Source organism: Gigantopelta aegis, chromosome 6 (assembly GCF_016097555.1).
Source record: "Gigantopelta aegis isolate Gae_Host chromosome 6, Gae_host_genome, whole genome shotgun sequence".
NCBI lineage: Eukaryota > Metazoa > Mollusca > Gastropoda > Neomphalida > Peltospiridae > Gigantopelta > Gigantopelta aegis.
This window is the reverse complement of record NC_054704.1, coordinates 67,758,882-67,781,138: the sequence shown is the minus strand read 5'-3', so window position 1 is coordinate 67,781,138 and position 22,257 is coordinate 67,758,882. Positions and strand designations below refer to the sequence as shown.

Below are 22,257 nucleotides of genomic sequence, written 5' to 3'. Positions count from 1 at the left end.
GTTTCTGTTAATATTTACTTAGTTTTATCTTATACACAGAAGGAATGTGCTAACATCTGTGTGTTGGGGACAGGGATGGAGCAGCAAACGTGTCTTCCGATATCAACGAAATGATAATACTACAATGCAGTTTCACTTTGGGGTCTACTGTACGAATTTCGAAAACTCAAACTCCCTGAAACTCGAACTATTTCGTCGTCCCCTTCAACTTCGAGTTAACGAAGTTCGACTGTAGACACATTTATCCTGATTAAGTTCTTGCATTCAGCTCTTTTATCTTCCAACTCATTCACCTGCTGTTTGGAATAGAATTACCAGAAAGTATTAACATTCATAGACAGACATGTTAACTTTCCACTGGTGGTCATGTGAAAATCTTTGAATGATTGGATCTAAAGTTATAAATTAAAGTATTAAAGGTGCAGATCCTAGTTTCAGCCCGTGAAAATGGACACTAAGTTTAATTCATCTACAAACCGGCAACACACATTTCGATATGGTTATAACAAGAGGGAAGCTAAAGTCTGTGATGATTAAACAGGAAAAAAATTCCAAAAATAAACTAGAGCTTGTCTCAGTAACCAAAGACAAATGTGAATTTTTAGAATTATGAAAAATGCATTTTGGGGTACTGCAAAAACCTGGATGACCAGAAGCACTTCAGGTGTGTGAAAATTAATATTCTAAATAATAAAATGTTAGTACTTCTAATTTAAATGATCAAAAGTGACTTTAATAATGAAAAATATGTTGTAGTGTTTAAAAACTAGGATCTGTCACTTTGACCTCATTGTAAGATTGAACAGCTATTACATACCTTAACTTTCTGCAGTGAGGAAACCATTCCAGCATCTCCAATGTATCTGTACACACGGATACCTAAAATACATAATCATGTACTTTTTTCAAACAAAAATAGCATCAGAATTTAGGGGATGACATTTCTAAATTTTATGTAATTAGAAATTGGTTCACATAAGTTTCACCTAGGTAACAAAGAAGGAAGGAAATGTTTTATTTAACGACACACTCAACACATTTCATTTAGTTATATGGCATCGGACGTATGGTTAAGGACCACACAGATACTGAGAGAGGAAGCCCGCTGTCGCCACTTCATGAGCTACTCTTTTCGATTAGCAGCATGGGATCTTTTATATGCACCATCCCACAGACAGGATTTTGCATACCATGGCCTTTATTATACCAGTTGTGGAGCACTGGCTGGAACGAGAAATAGCCCAATGGGCCCACTGATGGGAATCAATCCTAGATCGATTGCGCATCAGGCGAGCGCTGTACTACTGAGCTACCACCTAGGTAACAAATCATTCAGTTATGTGAATTACACTTGTGCAACCATTGAGTTACCATGTTTCTGTACTACAGTTTAAATACGTTTTAAATACACTGATTTTTCAATGACAGTATTTTAATGTACTATAAGCATCAAGTGTCCAAAAATCAGTGTTGAACCGTCTGCAGCTTTTAATTTTAGCACGTAACAGTTCACCATGTAACTGGTGGTTCGCATGATTTTAAAGTTGCGTAACCGACACATAAATAACAGAATGATGCAGGGCTCGAAATGCAGTGTTAGTACATGCACCGGTGCATGCTGATTTTTGCGTGTGCATGTAACTTTTAAAACTGGGTGCACGCGGTGCATGCTAATATTTTTCAAGTACTGTGTATTGCGTATACTAGTATCCTGTTGTCTACCAGATTCAGACTCAAGTTGTTGAATTTTGCGTATGCATTTCGTAATCTGTTCGCCACATGAAAACGATAACTTTTATCTTATGGGCGCATCCATTTTGTATCCCATAATCCTACTTACAACAATGGCGCCCTTTCGGTCATTTCCGTGAAATATATTTGCGAAAATTGCCGGCAATATCTCGGTTATATCCGTGAACGGTATTAGGGAAAGTGGTCGAGACTGACTTTGGGGTATCCACGCGCATAACACAGTTGTTGTCGTCACTGACAAATTGAACTCCGCCAGATCTGTGATCAATACAAAGTACCGTAACTGCCTTGAACATTTTCGACCTCAGATATGGGCACTTGATCAGATGATTGCGAACGTGCAGGTGCGTTACTCGCATAGTTTACTTGAAGTCAGCCAGTGATTATTTCAATCGCAACTTCTCGTCGAATTCCGTAGGCTAATCTATATTATACCAACAGATCTTATCGAGTTAAAAAAGTTGATAACTTGCTAATACAAAACACAAATATTCGTACGTTTTTGTAATAGGCCTATTATAGATTTCTGTAAGGCGTTTACGTTGGGTGAAATTTTCAAATTTGATCAAGAATCAGTAATAAACGCAGTTGTATAACGTTCCGGTACTGTTAATAAATAAATATAGGTATTGCCGAATAATTCCGAATAGTTTCGTATAAAAACAACGAAGTTGCCTTATTTTTGGTGTATGCAGAATTTTAATGGAGCATGTAACTTTTTTTTCAGCATGCACTTCGTGCATGTAGATTTTTTTTTTCATTTCTAGCCCTGTGATGGTTTATGTCGAATATTGTGCCCTTAGAAATACGACAGTATAGTGTTGCTTTGTTACGTTGTCATTGCTGGTAAATAGTGGAATAACTCACAAGTCTTTCATGTTGTATTTGCCATTTATTAAATAAAAAGCTATGTGTACAATTGGGTGCATACTTGTGCCCATTCTCGTCTGACAACAGAATTTGTTTATTTGTAAGTGCATTAATGCTATATAATTATGATCCGTAGTTTCACCAGAGTAAAAAATACATTTTTGCCAAAAGTGTAGTCTGAATTTTTTAAAATCCAATCTTTCAATTCTGTCAAAGCTCGTAAGTTTGTTTTGAACGATATCTCACCAAAATCCAGGTCTAGGTTCTGTAAAGCAGTTTTGCCGAGATCCTGCCAAAGTGGAGTGCTCTTCAGCTGTTCACAATAGATCCAAGCATCCTTAAAACGCCGCAAAGCAATGCACTGCTGAGCAGCTGTTTGCATCTGCAATGTGCATAAAACATTTTTAATTAAAAGGTATTTTATATAAACAAAACAAAAATCAAATCATACAGTATACTACAAAGCAGAATGTAACTGTTTCTTACACCCCCATTATAGAGAAACTTGTGTGAGATTCTTTGGTAACAAAAAGCAATCTCCCAACATATGTGTGAGATCTATTTATTTAAAGACATCTGATTGGCTGCTCCACTGTGGTAACCTGGATGCCAAACCCACAGCATTCAATAAAAGTAACACTACAGGAAATGACTGCTCTGTGACATATAAGTTAACCTTACAAGAGCAATAAATTAGTTTTAGTTGGAAAATATGTTCAATTTTCAATAAAACCTGTTTTTTTAGGTATGTAAAAAATACAATACTGGTACTACATTTTTACTCATTAGATATATTTTCAAATAACTCATAACATAAATGGTATCTCAAAGTAATTCATGTCATATCTTATACATATATATATATAAGACTCACATAAAAAAACAACTATCAATGTTAAAAACATGGCATTTTATAAATAAGTAAATGCAATTTTTTTTTACAAATATTTAATTTGAAATAAAACTATTCCAAATCTTTTATAACACATTTTTTGACAAACATATCAACTATATTTACTTTTTAAAAATATTTAATTTAGATCTTTAAATTTGGTTCAAAGAGTAAAATAGTCATTAAATGATATAGTAACAACCTTGACATTCAAGAAAAATTGTTTCAAGCGATTAATTTTTTCTAAATTGGTAATCTATGACCTGGAATCGTAAATGTAGCATTGGCATTACAAATGTGACACTATACAACAGAGATCTAATACTTTCTACTGATACACACCTCTGGTGGAGGTAGATTGTGTGCATCCTCATTGAAGATATTGGTGTGAGTATCCAGCAGCAATGTTCCCAACTTGCCGTTCTGTGTTTGCAGAGTGATTTCCCCATTGTAAAGCAGGATAGGAACCTGACCAAACGGAAGTCTGCTGGAGCCAACATAAAGGACCTGGGAACCTAAATTACAGAAATACATTTAATGTAGTGTATACTGGAAAAATAAAAAACTCTTCTGATCACAAGAGAAATATATTTCAAGGAGATACTAAACTATACCCAGGCCCGTAGCAGGTGGGTGGCCAGGAGGGCCAATAATTTTTTTTTTTTTTTTTTTTTTTTTTAAATAACCTTTACATCTTGACTGAATGTAAAAGTTGTAGCGAGACTAACGGATCGAGATTAACAGCACGAGTTACAGTAACGGGCAAATAACCTTTGAATCACGTCCCCGGACCCCCCAAATACCTCATTCAATAGCCCCCCCCCAATGTCCACCATGCTACGGGCCTGATACCTCACAAAAGTGTAGTTAACACAGTACATTCCATTGTGTCCTAATTATAATAAAATAGACAGAGAATATACACTGTATTTCTGCTTCAGTGTTAAATGAACTCTGAGAAACATATAAACTGTATGATTTAAAAATGTAAAAAGCTTAATACCATAGACAAATATATTTAATGAGTAACTTGTCCCTGTGTTTTTTTTTTTCAAATACTCAATGTCAGACAAGCAGTGATTATAATTGCCAGCATCTTTTGTATGCACATGATTTCTTGGGAATTCATAAATTACATTTGAACAGTTATTATGGACAAAATGTAGTATATTAAATGTTTACAAAACCTCAGTTAACGTTTTAAACATTTAAGCATTTTGTCATGGATGAGGTAAAGTACCTGATTACTATTAAATGTTTTCGAACATTTTGTTCCAAAAGTAACATAGCTTGTTTTTATCCTGCAACTGTTTATACTGACTGATTATAAAGAAAATTCATAAACTGCTATTAACAGATTATCACTTGTCACGTGACCTGTCTGACCCAATTCATTTGCCTTTGTTCTTTATGCCATTAAAATTGAAAACAAGTTTTGTGTTATGGTAAAAATAATACAAAAATTATGTTTTTATTTAGGAATTACGAGTCTGAAAACTATTCAATGACGTGACAAATATAACATAATACAAGAATAAAGTCATGAATTGTTTGCCATGAGTAAAATTACGATGAGATGAAGATCACTCTCCTGAAATGGTTTTAGGCAAACAATCACATGAACTTGCCAATAAAATACATTAAATTTTTTATTGCAGGATGATCAATCTGCTACGCTCCTACAACTTTCCAGAGGAGTGTGGACAGAAGCAGAAATGATCACTCGCCTTTTCTGTCAAAGAATGGACACCCACTTAAAGCAGTTATTTAAAAAAAAATAAAAAAATTGGGTGTTGATAAACAAACCTATAGTTTATGTCCTTTCTTTCCCTTTCTTTTCTCCCCTCTATGCTCATTTTACCTATCCATTTTGACCCTCAGATCATTTAAAAAACCCAAATATGGATATGCTTGCGCAATGTAGACAACAAATGACATGAATGTAACTACCATATATACCATATATATGTATATATATACATGTGTATATATATATACGTATATATATATATATATATATATATATATATATATATATATATATATATATATATATATATATATATACAGTGTATATATGTATATATATACAGTGTATATATGTATATATATACAGTGTATATATGTATATATATACAGTGTATATATGTATATATATATATATATATGTATATTTTTAAGTTTCAGCGAGACGGTAGGACGTGTTTTTTGTCGGAGCTCCGCCAATCTTAATATCTTCAATATCCTGTTTCTTTTGTTTTAATTTTTAATCAGTTATAATATGTAAATTTCTGTATTAATTCATATATATGTACATGTGAAGAATGCGAGAATACCGTTGCAGTGAAACATCGGTGAAAAAGAAGAGAACTGTTGTTAATGACGAGAATACAGGTGGTTCCAACATGGCGGCAAGCCGTTTCTATAGAAGTACACCACAGAAAACGCCAGTCAGTTCTGATTTACATGGAAGTGGACTGCCGACATCTCCAAAACATTGTACTACTGGAAACAATGTTATTATCAGCGAGCTGCTTTGTTTTGTAATAAACAAAATGGATGTATTACCGCATGATACCATTGTAAAATTGTGTTTCTGATGTTTTTACAGATCACGAAGTTGAGGATGCTAAAACAATCTTATTTGACCTTTGCTATAATACGGAAAGTTGTGGACGTATGATAAAACGAAAGGGTGTTGAAAAGAAAAAGAATAACATTCATGATATTTTGAATTTGCTGCATAACACTGAACCAGATGATGTACCATGCTTCGCTGCGAAAGATCTGAATAAACTGCCGCCAATTCTTTACAATCATATGGACATGGCCATTATTTTGAAGGAACTTGAAATAATGAAAGGCAGTATTGCTTCTTTGCAAACAGCCCAGATGGCCACTGCTGAGATATGTCGAAGTACATTCCAGAATAAAAAAGAGATTGTGCATGTTCAGTGGGGTTGGCTGTCGATGTAAGCCAGGAAAAAATGATGAAGATACTGATATTGTGAGTTCTTCACCCGTGAACGATTGTGTACACGACAGTGGTTTAGAGCGCGAAAACAGTCACACCTAGCGACATTAATATCTTGAAACAAAGCCAAAATGTAATAACTGAAAAGGAAGATGGTGAACTAGATGACAGCATAACACATGCAAAACAGCTGATACGAAATTGCAAAACCCCTAATAGGCAATCGAGCCCAGTACGACCAGATGAGCCTTTATCTCATGTTACTAGGGAGATGTCTCAACACACAGGGACTGCACGCAGTTTTGCTGATATGGCTGCTGGATTGGCATCTAATGGCATGGAGCTGAATAGAGAAAAGAAAACAAGAAAAGCTGTTCCGCACAGAAGTGGTGTTGATTCAGAGGGATTTAAGTTTGTTGGTCCGAAGCGAAAAAAAGCCGGTAGTAATAGGAACCGCACAGTCATCGGCACTGCGGGGAGTCAAATCTACACCGGTACCCGTTTTCGTAACCAGATTAGCGCCGGGAACTAAGGAGTCGGACATACTTGATTACGTAAGGTCAGTGCTGGGGATTGATGTCTGGTGTGAAAAACTCAGAACACGATATGACACCTATTCGTCGTTTAAAATCCTTGTTGACTCCAAAAACATCGATAAACTAATGAGTCCTAACGTGTGGCCAGAAGAAGTTTTAGTTCGAAAGTTTTATGTGATACGACATTAGCAAATATCATGAAAGAAGAAATTAAGATATGCTCATACAACTGTCGGTCTCTTAAAACATCGGCGCCAGATATTCATGAATTATGTGATGCTAATGATATATGTTTGTTGCAGGAGCACTGGTTAGCAGACTATGATTTGTCAAAACTCTCTTACATACACGATGATTTTTATGCTCGAGGGGTATCTGCTATGGATACTAGCAGTAATCTACTAGCCGGACGTCCATATGGTGGAGTGGCTATTCTATGGAGGAAGACACTCGGCAGTTTAGTTAATGTGTGTACATATGACGATAGTAGAATAATAGGATTAGAATTAAATTGTGAATCATCGAAAGTACTTATCTTGTGTGTTTACTTACCGACTGATTCGCCTGAAAATTGGGAGGATTACGTCTCGTACCTTGGAAAATTGCATGCCATATCAGAGGAATCCAACACTCCAAATGTGTACATAGTCGGTGATTGGAATGCCAATATTAAGCGGCAGTCAAGGTTTGGTGCTGAATTATATAATATGTGTTCAGAACATGGTTATATATTATCGGATGCTGTTCTTTTAGGTACAGATACGTACACATATATTAGTGAGGCGCATGCGACAACGTCATGGCTAGACCACTGTTTGGCTACTACAGCTGCACACAATGCAATAACTAATATGAATATACTACATGACATTGCGCCATGGGATCATCTGCCATTACAATTCACCATCAGTGTGAACGGTTTGACCAAATGCAATTTAGCCAAAAATCACATACTGCCAAGAACGTCTGTAAACTGGTCAAAAGTTACTGCTAATGATATAAATACGTATAGAGCTGAGTCAGATATTTCCTTGTCTCAAATCGTTTTTCCTAATGATGCAATTTCTTGTAAAACTCCAAACTGCAATATATCTGGTCATCTACATGGTATTGATAGTTTATATAATGAAATTGTTAATGCATTAAAATTGGTATCTCAACATTTGATTAAAGGTAATAGTGACAATCACAAAAATGTGCCTGGGTGGAATAACTACGTAAAAGATCTACATCTCATTGCTCGAGAGGCCTACTTGTTATGGCGAGACAATGGTAAACCTAGAACAGGACTTATATGTGAAAATATGAACAAAACACGTAGGCAGTTTAAATACGCTCTTAGAATGTGTCAAAATGAGAACGATAGAATGAAGGCAGATGCTATAGCACAAAATTTGACCGACATGAACTTTCGTGAATTTTGGAAAAATATTTCTAAAGAAAATAATAAACGAACTCTATTGGCAACAACTGTGGATGGTGTGACCGGGGAAGAGAATATTGCAGGTTTGTTTAAAGAACATTATAAAGAACTTCTAAATTCTGTGACAGGTCAGCATCATCGAGCATATGTTGAAGAGTATATTGCTAATGATTCAAGTTATGTTGCTGAAATGAACGTAAATCCCAATGAGGGTAATGGAGTTTGTTTTTAAACTTAGCAGTGGGAAATCAGCAGGGAATGACGGTCTCTCAGCGGAACACCTCCAATATGCGCCCAAGAGATTATTCGTTCTATTAGCAGTTTGTTTCAGTGCCATGCTTGTACACGGGCATGTATCTAGTAGTATGACAGATGTTATTCTTGTTCCTATTGTGAAAAACAAAACCGGAGACATAACAGATAAAGGCAATTACCGTCCAATTGCATTAGCAACTGTGATATCAAAAGTTATGGAACATGTACTGTTATCACGAATAGACCTGAGTACATCAGATTATCAGTTTGGTTTTTAAAAGTGGGACATCCACCGATATGTGTTTATTTGCTTTTAAGGAAGTTATTAACTTTTACATTTCACAAGGTAGTCCTGTGTATGTTTGCTTTTTGGATGCGAAAAAAGCCTTTGACCGAGAGTAAATCACTGGACATTATATATGACACTTTTGAAAAAAGGCGTGCCTACTTTTGTAGTTCGCTTTCTCAAAGCATGGTATTTAACCCAATTGTTTAGTGTAAAATGGGGTGCATATATTTCCTGTAATTTTAATGTAACAAATGGCGTCCGTCAAGGTGGGGTAATGTCACCCTTATTATTTAATATATATTGATGACCTTAACCTACAGTTGTCAAAATGTGCAGTTGGGTGTAATGTTGGTGGGGGTGTTTCTAAATAACTTCAGTTTTTGCTGATGATATGTCACTTCTTTGCCCATCTATTTCTGCATTAAGAAAAATGTTAACGATTTGCGAGAAATTTGCAGAAGATTATGATATTATATATAATACAATGAAAACTGTTTGTATGTGTATTGAGCCAGAAACTCTGAAGTTGATCAATGTGCCTTCGATATATTTGTGTGGTGATGTACTGAAATTTGTTGACAACTATAAATATCTAGGTCATATCATATGCAAAACATGAAAGACGATAAAGACATTAAACGACAGTATAGAGCCCTTTGTGTACGTGCAAACATGTTGTTTGCGGCGATTTGCGAAATGTTCAGAATCTGTTAAAACACAATTATTTGTGAGTTATTGTAGTAATTTGTACGCGGGTGCATTATGGGTGAAATTTAAGCAGGATACCATGAAAGATCTTAACATATGTTATAATAATGCATACCGATGGATGATCGGACAACGACGACCATACAGTGCCAGCAAGATGTTTGTCAGTCATCGAGTAAAAAGCTTTGGCGCTTTACTTCGCTCAACAGCATATTTCGCTGAAGAGCAGAATCGAAACAACTTCAAACGACCTACTTGCCCACCTGCGGTGTACAACTGTGTACGTCAAATCTGTATGTGTAAATCGCTGGCACAAGCTGCTGTATATTATGTAATCAGTTTTGTATGTGATGTTTATATATGTTCTATGGATCTCTGATCTGAAATAAAAATCTATTATTATTATTATATATATATATATATATTATATATATATATATATATGTATGTATATATATTTATTTATCATATAATATCTTAGATTTTCAGAGCAATCAAAGTATGCGATATTTTTCAGATCACATACTTTAAGAATTTGATAACTTTGCAAATTAGATGTAAATTAATCGAGGTTACGGCACTAGGTTTATTGACATTTAAGCAAACGTACTTTGGTGACACTCCATAATTGACGTATGCATTCATACTCCTTAAATAAAACCATTTCAATGGTAATTTGACACTGAAAGCTGTCCAGCATTCAGAAAACAAAAAACATTAGGCCCTAATTTATTTTGATGTAAGGACATCCAAAATGACATCATTCGAGTTCGACGTCATTTCCATTCAAAAATACAACACACCACATATTCTTAAGTCATTTGAATATCTAGTAATGGCTGACTGGAATTAAAGTTGCGTGTACAGTTTACAAAAACATGTTGTATGAAGCTTGAGATTATATGATAAAGAGATTATTACCCTCGTGTATTTTGGTATCGTCAATATCATATATTAGGAATAAAAATAATATATTATGCTCGCCAGAGGCTCGCATAATACAATTTTTATTCCTAATATATGATATTGACGATACTGAAAAACACTCTGGTAATAGCCTCTCTGTCTCTCTCTCTCTCTCTCTCTCTCTCTCTCTCTCTCTCTATCTCTATATATATATATACGTGTGTGTGTGTGTGTATGTATATATACATATATACATACATACATACATACATACATACATACATACATACATATATACACATACACACATACATACATACAAAAATACATAGATGGATATATATATACACACACATACATGTATATATGAAATATGTTATAATTTTATTATTATTGTACATTGTAAGACAATGATTCAAGGCATCTCAACCATGACACTGCCAGTGATCTGGGGTAATAAAGTTTAAAAAAGCTTGTTTGTTTAAATTGAGCATATAATAAATGAGTAATAAAGCTGATTTCCCCACTCTTCTTGTTGAGTTGCAGGACAAAAACAGTAACACATTAATATATAGGTTATTAGCTTTATCCTGCCATGGATGAATGGGGAATTCTGCTTAGCAAGCCTAACAGAGTTCCCCATTCTTACCATAACAGGATAAAGACGAAAATCTGTTATTCTGTGAATTAGTTGGTTAGTAAAAATAAACAGCAAAAGAAAACAAAACTTGCACCAAAAACTCTTGACTCAAGTCATGAATATTTCATAAGAACACTTACTTTTCAGATTCACTGAAACAAATATAGGAATTCAGTGAAAAAACATTAGCTGCTAATTACTGGTAGCAAAAGACCACATAATAAAATTACCAGACAGACTGGAAACAGATTAATTGGGAACTGAACAGGATTATGAAGAAAGGTTATTTTGTTTTCAAATCATGCATGTTTAACTTTCAGCCTTAAAACACAGAGATGAAAAAGACACTGGACAATAGGTTGGGGAAATTTTGAATGTTTTTGAAAAGTATCGGGTATCAATGAGCTTTTACTCAAAGGACAAACACAAAAAACGTTTTTGGGTAGTGCTAAAATGCAGAATTCTCAGATATTCTGGAGGATTTTCATCTCTGAAAACAAGTAAACATCAGCTTACAAACAAACGGTTGTGTGCTGAAAAACAGTGCCACAACACAGCACACACCAATGTTTCCGAAGAACAAACTTCAACCAAGTTCAACAGTTGCTGTGTGCATGCAAACTTCATGTACACATGCAGAGTGACAATTCTTAACTTACAAACTGTGGCCCCAAAATTTGCTGGTTCATAATACCCCATATAATGTGACGTGATGTGTGGCGTACCCTTCACAGACTCGCGGCAATACACATATGAGTGAATCTGTTCACTGTCATAGGCCACAAACACAGCCTGAAAAACAAAACAAATTATAAGTAAAAAAACCACAACCAGATATGGTCGAAAGACACATGCATAAAAACAGTACAACAATTTAATTTTTTACTGTAACATTTATTTTACTGTCTGTTAATGCCTTCATACACAGATCATTGTTTCTGAAAGTGCTTTTGACAAGTACATACAGACTTGATTATCCACTTAACGCAAACTGAATATTGCTTCTAAGACATGCTTAAGTAATTCTAGTTTTAAGACTATTAGTACATATATTTACATAAAAAAAAATTCTATGAAGAGAGTAAACTTTTTCACAATCTCAGATCACCATTTTTTAAAGTGGTTTTGAACGTTATAAAGTTTTTACATATTTACCAAAACCTATTTACCATCCTAAAGCAACAAAATATTCCTTCTTATGAATACACAAATAAGTAATTTTACTTTTAAAATTATTAGGATATGTATGGTATGTTTTTTTAACAATAAATCAATTCTGAACAGCCATCGTAATATTCTCACCTTTTCTGATGAGCTGTTGTCCCAAAGTATTCCTTGTGTAGCTGATGACAATTCTGGGATGTTGATCACACTGTCCATCACCTACAAACACATTCAGATCAGGTAACAATCATCTGTGCCTTGTTATATGACAAACAAACAACACAACTCTAACTAACACCAGTCTGTGCACTGTCCCAACACATTGTACATTATCACTTCTCTTTCATGTCGGAATAAACACCGAAATGTCCTTTGCGGTAAGGAGACTGATATACAATACATCTATGACAAAAATGAATTTAATGGAAAGAATGTGATTTGAGAATTAAAAGGTCAGTTCATTGGTACCATATACATATAGTGGGTATACATTTCACAAAGAAAAACAGACATAATGTAGTTGGATGTTGAATACAGGCATCTTGTTCGAAGAATTAATTTCCATTTTATTAAATTTGGACATGTACAGGCCCTAATCTATCATCGTTAAAATATAATAAACAGATGACAACTACAGAAACACACTTTGCATGTAATATAATAGACATATGCTTCTATGAATAATGTCAATTCACAACTGTTTTGTTTTGGGGTTTTTCAATCATATTTTTTTCAGTTGAATTTATCTTTCAGACTATGATAGTACATGAACAGAATACTAACTGGATTGTACACAAAGCCTTCAGATTTGTCGTCAATGAAGATGAGTCTCGTGCCACTGGGATCAGGATACACCTTGCGAATACCGGTCACATGGCGGTACTGATTCACAAACTCCCAGTCTTCAATAAAGAAGTACTCTATGTTTCCTTTCTGAAATATCACACAACTTCAGTTTACAAGTTACCAAATCTTTCAATGTAATCTAAGACAATCGTTACCAACACTATTTTTCAAACATGCATCAATGGAAAATAGATGAAACTCTTTCATAAACAAGGACATAATTTTATTCTTCTTTAAGTTGCTCTTATAAAAAATATACTTTGTCATTGAATTTCTAGCAAATCTTTATATTCATACTTAATTTAGTAGAATTATTTGAATTTAAAACACTAATTAACACAATACAAACAATGTTAGAGGTAATGTGGTCTTGACTGCCAATCTGGACTACGTGTACATCTTTTCCCCAAAATTCTACAATCACAAATAATTAATGTTGTGAATTAATCTAATTACAACAAACCAACAATGATGGCAACTCATATCCATGCCAAACATGAGGAACTCAGGTGTGAGGTCATGACAGGTTATACGGATATCTTCATGTTCTTTATCTGGGAACAGTCGCGAGTTTTTTTTCTCATCCATTGTATAAATAATTAATGTTTTGAATTAATGTAATAACAAATCAACAATAATGACAACTCACATCTGTGCCAAATATGAGAAACTCAGGTGTCAGGTCATGACAGGTGATGCGGACATCTTTATGTTCTTTATCCGGGAACAGTCGGGTTTCTCTCTCATCCATTGTATCAGTCATTTCACCATCAATCTGAACACACACAAACAGAAAACATATAGAGAGAGTAACAGGTTAATGAGGTAGGATATTGGCTTTATCCTCTGAAGATGAGAAAGGGGAACTCCTCGTAGATTTTTGAGTGAAATTTCCCATTCGTCCTGAACAGGATGAAGCCAATAACTTACATCATTAATCTGTTATTGCTTTTATCCTGCAACTCCACAAGAAGAGTGGGGAAATCATCTGTATTCCAAACTTTCGATATTATCAAGTTAAACAAGAAAGCCTTTTGCAGTATGGCATACAAAACGGCTTTATTCTTGTAATATGATATATTTATTACATCCATAAATAATTATTAAACATATAATTAATTCCCACCTAAATATATAATTTTTCTTATATTTACTATGATACAAAACTATTTCAATTAAAATTATCAATGAAAAAACCCACATGCAACTGAATAGATCATGAGTCAAGTCAGACAAGTCATATGACTTTACTTTATACAGTCACTATATTTGGTCAGTACAAACATTTCATCATCAATCTGAACACACACACACACACACACACACACACACACACACACATACACAGATACAGACACACACACACATACACAGATACAGACACACACACAGACACAAATAATAACATGGTGGAATACCAATGTTGAAATGTATTGTATCCGTGATTTCATCATTAGTCTCAACAATATTTAACAATATATAACATCAAGTTAAAACTGTGATATTAGTTCTTTACGAAAATAAATAATAGATCTTGAGAAAACACTCAACTTATTAATACCCTGAAACAACATTTTATAACATTTATGACTGATGTAAAAACACTTGATTGTAAAACACAAAAATAACTAAACAGAAAATAAATAGCAATAATTATAACAGACATATGAGAGGCAGATTTCGCTAAAGAAGAATGAAAGTAAAGTAATACCATACCATATGAAGAATGAAAGTAAAGTAATACCATACCATATGAAGAATGAAAGTAAAGTAATACCATACCATATGAAGAATGAAAGTAAAGTAATACCATACCATATGAAGAATGAAAGTAAAGTAATACCATACCATATGAAGAATGAAAGTAAAGTAATATCATACCATATGAAGAATGAAAGTAAAGTAATACCATACCATATGAAGAATGAAAGTAAAGTAATACCATACCATATGAAGAATGAAAGTAAAGTAATACCATACCATATGAAGCTGAACTTTTCCTTCAAAGCTGACCGCAGCATAGTCTGCATTCACAGCAATAGACTGAACAGTTCCCAAGTACTCTCGGTCTTTTGGTTTCGCTGGACCTGAAACAGGTGATTACATTATCTTTACCCCCTATACATCAAGTACATAACATAAGCATGTGTTTGACATCAGTAAAAATTAAGAAGAATGGAAGGAAGAAATATTTTACTTAACGTCGCACTTAACATTTTAACTATGGTTATATGGTCAGATACATGTATATATGGTTGATGACAACCACACATAATGAGGGAAAACCCACTGCCGCCATGCCACGGGCTACGTTTTAGGGTAAATGTCTGGCTAATGAGCTTTTTTAACAATTAAAATAAATAAAAACAGACATTATTAATTACATGAGCTGGAAGGAAAACCTTTGTGTGTAAAAACTGTGTTAATCCAAGAGCTGCAAATTTTACTTCCGAAGGACAGAAACACTTCCAATGAGAATATTTGAAATTGGTCAAACACATAATCGAGTGTCACGGGTGTTAACCTCATCTGTTGTTAATGACGAACATCATACCTTCATTGTTAAGTAGATAAAACCAGGCTCTGTTGTTCATCCCAACACCCAGATGATATGGTCCAACCCCAAGGAAAGTTGGTTCAACTTCAATGGCTAGTGTCATCGGTGGTTCCTAATAATGAAATAAATATAAAAGAATGGTAACTTTTGTTAGTGTACCAATTTCAACACAACAACATCTTCAACCCATGGAGTTAAACAGGATATACCAAAATATATTCAATAACTTTTATCATTACATCGACACTAAAAAAGCCCTTAAAGTATGCCGAAACCAACTGCAGCAGGATTGGAGAAAAAGTTACACTAGGTATAATCCTTTACAATGCATAGAGCATTTTAAACTATTATTTCAACTTCTTTTCAGAACCTAAATAATTTATTTTTCTCATAATAAATTACAGAGAATACAGACTGTGGACTCACTTGAGCCTTCAGCTAAGGTGACCAAAAAACTCAAATTCGGCAATATGTAATTGTTGAACAGCCCCTGTTATAATAATGATGTACACAAGAGCCAGGTGGATCATGTGCATGTTAGACCCATTACATCAATTAGATGACTATCTGTCACAACCTTTACCTGACTATTAAAAAAAAAGATACATGTACTATTGTTATGTGTGATTATTTTGGCTGTCACAAACAAAGAAAACCCGCACTGAAATAATATTTTCTGTATTTCTTCCTTCATACAAACTGAACATGTTCTATCAGCTCTAGCCGACTTCCTATACGGACTACCTGTGCCACAGGATCCTCCACTGTAACTTCCAGCAGGGACGTGAGATGCGCGATGCATGTCTGTGACGTGGACGCCAACATCGGAAGCCTGGCCAGGTAGACATGAAGATTACCCCGTTGAGTGGATACGGCCAGAAGCTGACCGTCATCTGTCCACGAGATATCGTCCAGGCCACGCTCGTCCTCAAGTGTCACTATTGCATACATCTCCTTCAGGTCAGACAGGTTGTGCACTTTAATACTGAAAACAAACAAAATAAGCAGGTTGTTCATACAAATAACTTCAAAGATATAGTACTGACTCTGTAGCCTTTGTAGCATGTTTCAGAAAACTGGAAACTTTTTAACGATTAAAATTATGTATCAATTACATTTTCTTTTTTAGAATATCATTATCTGCCTACCATTAGACTACTATTTCACCTCCCAATAATTTATTATAAACAAAAAAAAAGTATTATAGTATAGGGTATTGAGATACTAATAACATTAACATGACTAGAAACTTATTGGATATATAGATACTGATATTCTAAGTAAGACAATGTGTCAATTGGAGTCATGTTACACAGGGCTAGCTCTGCCACTTGCCAAATTTGCTAACTGCGAATTTTAGTAAAAATTGGCTAATTTTATTTTGATTTGGTGAACAAATTTCATGTATTAATTTGTATTTTTTTGGAAAATAACAGTGATTTAGCATTTTTTAAGATGATTTAGCGAAATGTTTTGCTCATCCAGGGCTAGCCCTGCAATGTTACAATCACTACAAAGTCTGCAATCTCCCTTTAAGAATATGATACAAAAAATGCAAAACAAGAAACAAAATAGTTTGTGATAAGCCAAGTTGCAATGCCTACAGTAATACAGTTTTGTTTTTGTTTGTTGTTTACAATTTATTTCCCATAGTATCATTTTTAAAACTTTATTCTATCAGATATCTTTCAAAGAACATCAGAAGAAAACTGCCACTGTTTATAGAGCATATAATTAAAATATAAACATAGGGATATATATTTAATTTTGTAACTCAACACACTGCACTCACCAGTTGTCACCACATGAAGCTGCTTTTCCCAGCGATGTGGAAATGGCGATCCCAGTCAGATTGTCCTTGTGGTTTCTCGCTTGAAACAGTTCCTAGTGACACAACAACATTATAAATTACTAAAACAATGCTGGGTGTCCACTAGCAAGATATAAGAACTCCCACTGTACAGAAAATAAAAGTATATATTTAAACATGATGTCCTATACACCATTTAAACCATTACAGACTTTCATTTATGAGGGGTATGAGCACAAGTACACTCCCATCAGTTTATCCATGATTCTAGTCTGAACAAAGCACATTCCTCTTCTTCTTTTTTTTAAACACTGCTATTTCAATGAGTTTCTGAATCTAATCCATAACAATAAAAACAAATTCCTTACATTTTTGAATAAACTGAATATTGTACTTAAACTTAGCAAATATGATACAGCCGTAGGAATTTAATATGTAACCTAATAATAAAATATGTACTTGTGTGGTCCATTCTTTAATTTTTAAGAAAAATCAGTTTATTTGTTTTAGAAAAAAGTGCCATAAAATATAAGATATTGCATCAATAAGAATTATTTTGATGCGTGCAAACCTCCACTCCCATCCCCACCTGACACTCACCCACCCACTCATCTTGACATTTTGAGCAGAATGAAAGACTGCCATTACAAAAATGAAAGTCCAACATTACTGTAATATTCATATGCTAATAAAATAAAATAAAAGTCTGCCATTACTATTCATATGGTAAAAATGAAAGATCATAAAAAATGTACGGTACTTATTATATGAAAAACATATGAATGAGGCCTTTCCTCAGGAATTTTTTTATAGTGCTTACAGTTTTCAGTATCAGTTTAACAAGTACCGGTATCTGTTCTCAAATCAAGCCAATATAAGTGGGGGGAGGGGGTTAGTGGGTTGAATATATTTTAATATTTTTTTAATTTATATTTATATTATTTATTTAATTGTATTATTATAATCATAACTTTATACTCCATTTTCAATGTGTTTAAGAAATTAGGCCCTTATTTGTAATCAATCGTACCCACCCACACTCAATCAATACCATAATAAATGAAAATAAAAATGCAAATTTGCTCAAGACAACAAAAAACTAACAAACAAACAAACAAACAAAAATGCAAAAGGTCAAATCTCCTGTAATAAGAACATAGTAATAAAAATTTAAACACAAACGTAGAACATAAAATAAAACCAGTGAGATTATATCAAGATGTCTTCAAAGCAGGCTAACAGTAAAATAAAACACAGTTTTAATTTCATGTGGGCAGAGTTTATTTGATGTTTTAAGCTAAAATCAAAATCAAAAGAATGTCTATTTCTCAAACTGGTGAATTTGACGACTGCCAGAGCTAGCCCTGTGTGTCTTTGTCATCCTTGTTGGAAAGAATTAAGGACTACCTACATGCTGTGAATTGTTGCTTTTGTAAGTCTTCACAATATATATTTTTGGATATAAATAAACAGATGTGGTGAATAATTTTAATGTGCTTTTTGGGTGTAATTTATAAAACTCACAATAACAAAAATCACAGACTAGGCTTGTTTGATTTCAGAGCAGCATGGTACTAATCATATTTGTAGGGAAATAGAAGGAGAGACAAAATTGTATCACACTTGAAGCATGCCAGCTTCATTGTCTATGACAATGAGCAATTGACCATTGTCAAAGGAAAGAGTGTTGATGGCATCATACCTAACTAGGTATGAAGGACCTGTTTCACCAAATAGAGGTGTGAATAACTGTGTACTGTTATGTTTCAAAAGTTGTTACAACCAACAGTTGATCATCACACATGGCCAATTAAAGCGTAGTGACAGTTGATTTACACCACAGCAAAGTGCTTATTTATATACTTAAGGCAACGTGGACTGCTACGCCATATGCCTCTGGGGAAACCCCTGTGAATCTATGAATATGAACTGGATAGGAGAAACAAACTACCGGTACATTCCATTCACTTTGTCTCAGTTATATTTGATCATGATCACAAAATAAAACCTCTCTCTGAGTAAGTTTTCACATTTGTCTCAGACAATTATATGCTTTGGCAACATACTCACAGCTGACATATTTTGAAATACTCCTGTTACATAAATAACTTCATTAAAAACAAATAACTACAAACCAAAAGTTAATTTTCTATTTCGTCTATCAGTGTAACTTTTTAAAAAACCCAAATGTTTTAAATCAGGTGACACATGTGTATTAACAACTGAATATGTTTTAATTAGTAAGCCCGAACATTTGAATGCAATCAATGAAACAGGAACTAAATAAGTCACCTATTAATAACTACTATATATATATATTTGTGGCATTCAATGTTTTCAATGTGATAATCATTCAATCAGTGAACATGTGACACTGTTCAATAATTTACAAGATGCATCATAAATCTAAAAATAAATCTAAAAATCAATTTTAACATTACTTTGATTGTGATTCCATACGATAGTCTTCTAGCTTAACAAATAATGAACCTTTGAACAACACAAAATCAAATGCAATCAACAAGAAAGAAGATTTTAAAGTTCAAATCCTTGAACATTTCAAATTATTTAACAGTGAAAAGTGAGAATATTCTCACCAAGGCAGATGTTTTTCCATTTCCAATATCAGCAGGCTGGTAAGACAATTTAAACATATGATTCTAACAAAATATTCATTGAGAGGGATATCACAGATTGTTTTACATGAGCAGTACAATTGATATTTCAAGATATTAAATTCAACATGTTATTTTAATTTCTAAAAGCAAATTCCCACAATTATGCCACTAGATAGTAATATATAACTGAAACACAGAATTTATAAACATATTTAAAGTTATTTACAAAACAAAAGAGAAAAAAAAAAAATGTCACTACATTGAAAACAAACGTATTTCCAGCAAATATAAGTAAGGTAAGAAATGTAAGAAGACACTTGAATCTTCAAATCAATCACAAAAATTTGGTCAATTATAATCCTATTCTATTGGGGAAAATGGACAAGATGGATTTTACTTAAATTGTGATGAAAAAAATAACCAAAACCAATGCCATAAAAAACCCTAATATTAAATAATATGTAATGTGGTACAGTGAAATCCCTCTAAACTGGACATATCTACATGCATGGGATCAAGTAACAAGTATGTGTTTTTGAGGTATCCAGTTTACTGAGGTTGTTAATCTTTATAATTGTATCATTCTGTTCTCTAATGGTTTTTAAAAATGGAAAATAAATGTCCAAAATAATACTAACAAAATGTGAATAAAATGGTGCATTTATGATAAATCAAGACAGCAACTTTTCACATTATGCTCTAACATTTTGAAAATTGATTTGAAAATGAACATATTGTCAAAGAAATGTCCCTTTATTTGATTAAGAGCAGACATAACTCTATTTCAGTTATCTAGGTCACAAAACCGAGACAAAACACTTAAAAACTATGAAGTAAGTTTATTTTGTTAAATTTGCAAAAGAAAAGATAATTTAAAATTTGCAAAAGAAAAGATAAATTTAAATAAATGGAACAGTCACTTAAATCCATGTTTGTTTGCCAGCTGCTGCATTAAATACTTTAAGGTGCTAAAAACAATAATAAATTAGGGCAGTTTAATAATAATTTTGACACCAAAGTATGCTGAAGTAGCATGAAGACAAGCATTTATTTCAAAACAGGGGTATGGGGCAACTGACTTTTATCAAGTATTTTCACACAAAATGTATTTCACTCTAATGTCTTAGGCTCTGGCCTATGCAATGTTCTGGATACCCACCCGGACTTCAATTTAATATCAATTTCAACATCGTTAAAACATAATAAAAGTTATTTCTGAATGTAAGGCCCCCCAAGTTGGATAACGCTTTTTTTTTTCTCCTTTTTTTCTACGACATATTTGTGTGGAGGGTAAAGGAGGGGTCTCTTCTTCTTCAAATGAAACAGCCCACTGAGATTATTAGCTGTTGACACATATGTTTCATTTTCATAAAGTCGGTGTAAATTAATCACCTAAGATGTACGAACGTGATTACTTCTGTTGTTTATATAAGCGGTAAAATAAGTTTCTCATTTGTATTATAGAAAAAATGTATACTATTTCAATTGTAAAATGTAGGGAAAGGTCTTTATACACCTGATGATCAATTTTAAACAGAAGATATTTTTTTTGAAAATGTTACATGATAATAACAATATAAATGCAAAATAAAATTTTAAAAAATTAATAATTTACTACTAACAAAACCAACCTGGCCAATTTCCTTTAGGTGAGTGGAAATCACAACAAAAAACCCTCTAGAGAATCCTATTAAAATATAGCCATCACCATACCTACAAACAATAAGCAAAATATAATATTATTACATGTAGCCATTTATATGTACAACCAATATATAAAATAGAATCCTATTAAAATGGAGTCATTGTTATATGTACAACCAATATATAAAATAGAATCCTATTAAAATGTAGTCATTGTTATATGTACAACCAATATATAAATTTAACATTAAAATGTAGCCACTGTTATACCTAAACAGTGCATTCCTGCAGTGCAATATGTCATTGCTTGCCTTGCAACCTGTATCATACATTCTCTAACTTCTGCTATAGGCAAAACAACAATATCATACAT

At 33.4% G+C, this 22,257-nt stretch overlaps 1 protein-coding gene across 5 annotated transcripts in view; it reads right to left on the bottom strand.

The window, feature by feature from the left end:
* The window catches only part of LOC121374266 (WD repeat-containing protein 19-like), a 46,148-nt gene that overhangs the window by 13,372 nt on the left and 10,519 nt on the right, over nucleotides 1-22,257 (bottom strand). Inside the window, exons 8-21 of one of the 5 annotated variants that reach the window (XM_041501299.1) lie at nucleotides 21,872-21,953; nucleotides 20,220-20,255; nucleotides 17,605-17,696; nucleotides 16,557-16,797; nucleotides 15,810-15,924; nucleotides 15,236-15,342; nucleotides 13,905-14,030; nucleotides 13,193-13,342; nucleotides 12,548-12,628; nucleotides 11,971-12,037; nucleotides 11,386-11,397; nucleotides 3,857-4,029; nucleotides 2,869-3,004; nucleotides 818-879 (exon numbers count right to left, since the gene is read on the bottom strand). In XM_041501299.1, coding sequence (XP_041357233.1) covers nucleotides 818-879; nucleotides 2,869-3,004; nucleotides 3,857-4,029; nucleotides 11,386-11,397; nucleotides 11,971-12,037; nucleotides 12,548-12,628; nucleotides 13,193-13,342; nucleotides 13,905-14,030; nucleotides 15,236-15,342; nucleotides 15,810-15,924; nucleotides 16,557-16,797; nucleotides 17,605-17,696; nucleotides 20,220-20,255; nucleotides 21,872-21,953 — 1,480 coding nt within the window. Of the gene's footprint in view, nucleotides 1-817; nucleotides 880-2,868; nucleotides 3,005-3,856; nucleotides 4,030-11,385; nucleotides 11,398-11,904; nucleotides 12,038-12,547; nucleotides 12,629-13,192; nucleotides 13,343-13,904; nucleotides 14,031-15,235; nucleotides 15,343-15,809; nucleotides 15,925-16,556; nucleotides 16,798-17,604; nucleotides 17,697-20,219; nucleotides 20,256-21,871; nucleotides 21,954-22,257 lie in introns of all 5 variants that reach the window. The other 4 variants (XM_041501296.1, XM_041501300.1, XM_041501297.1 and 1 more) reach the window with 4 other exon arrangements.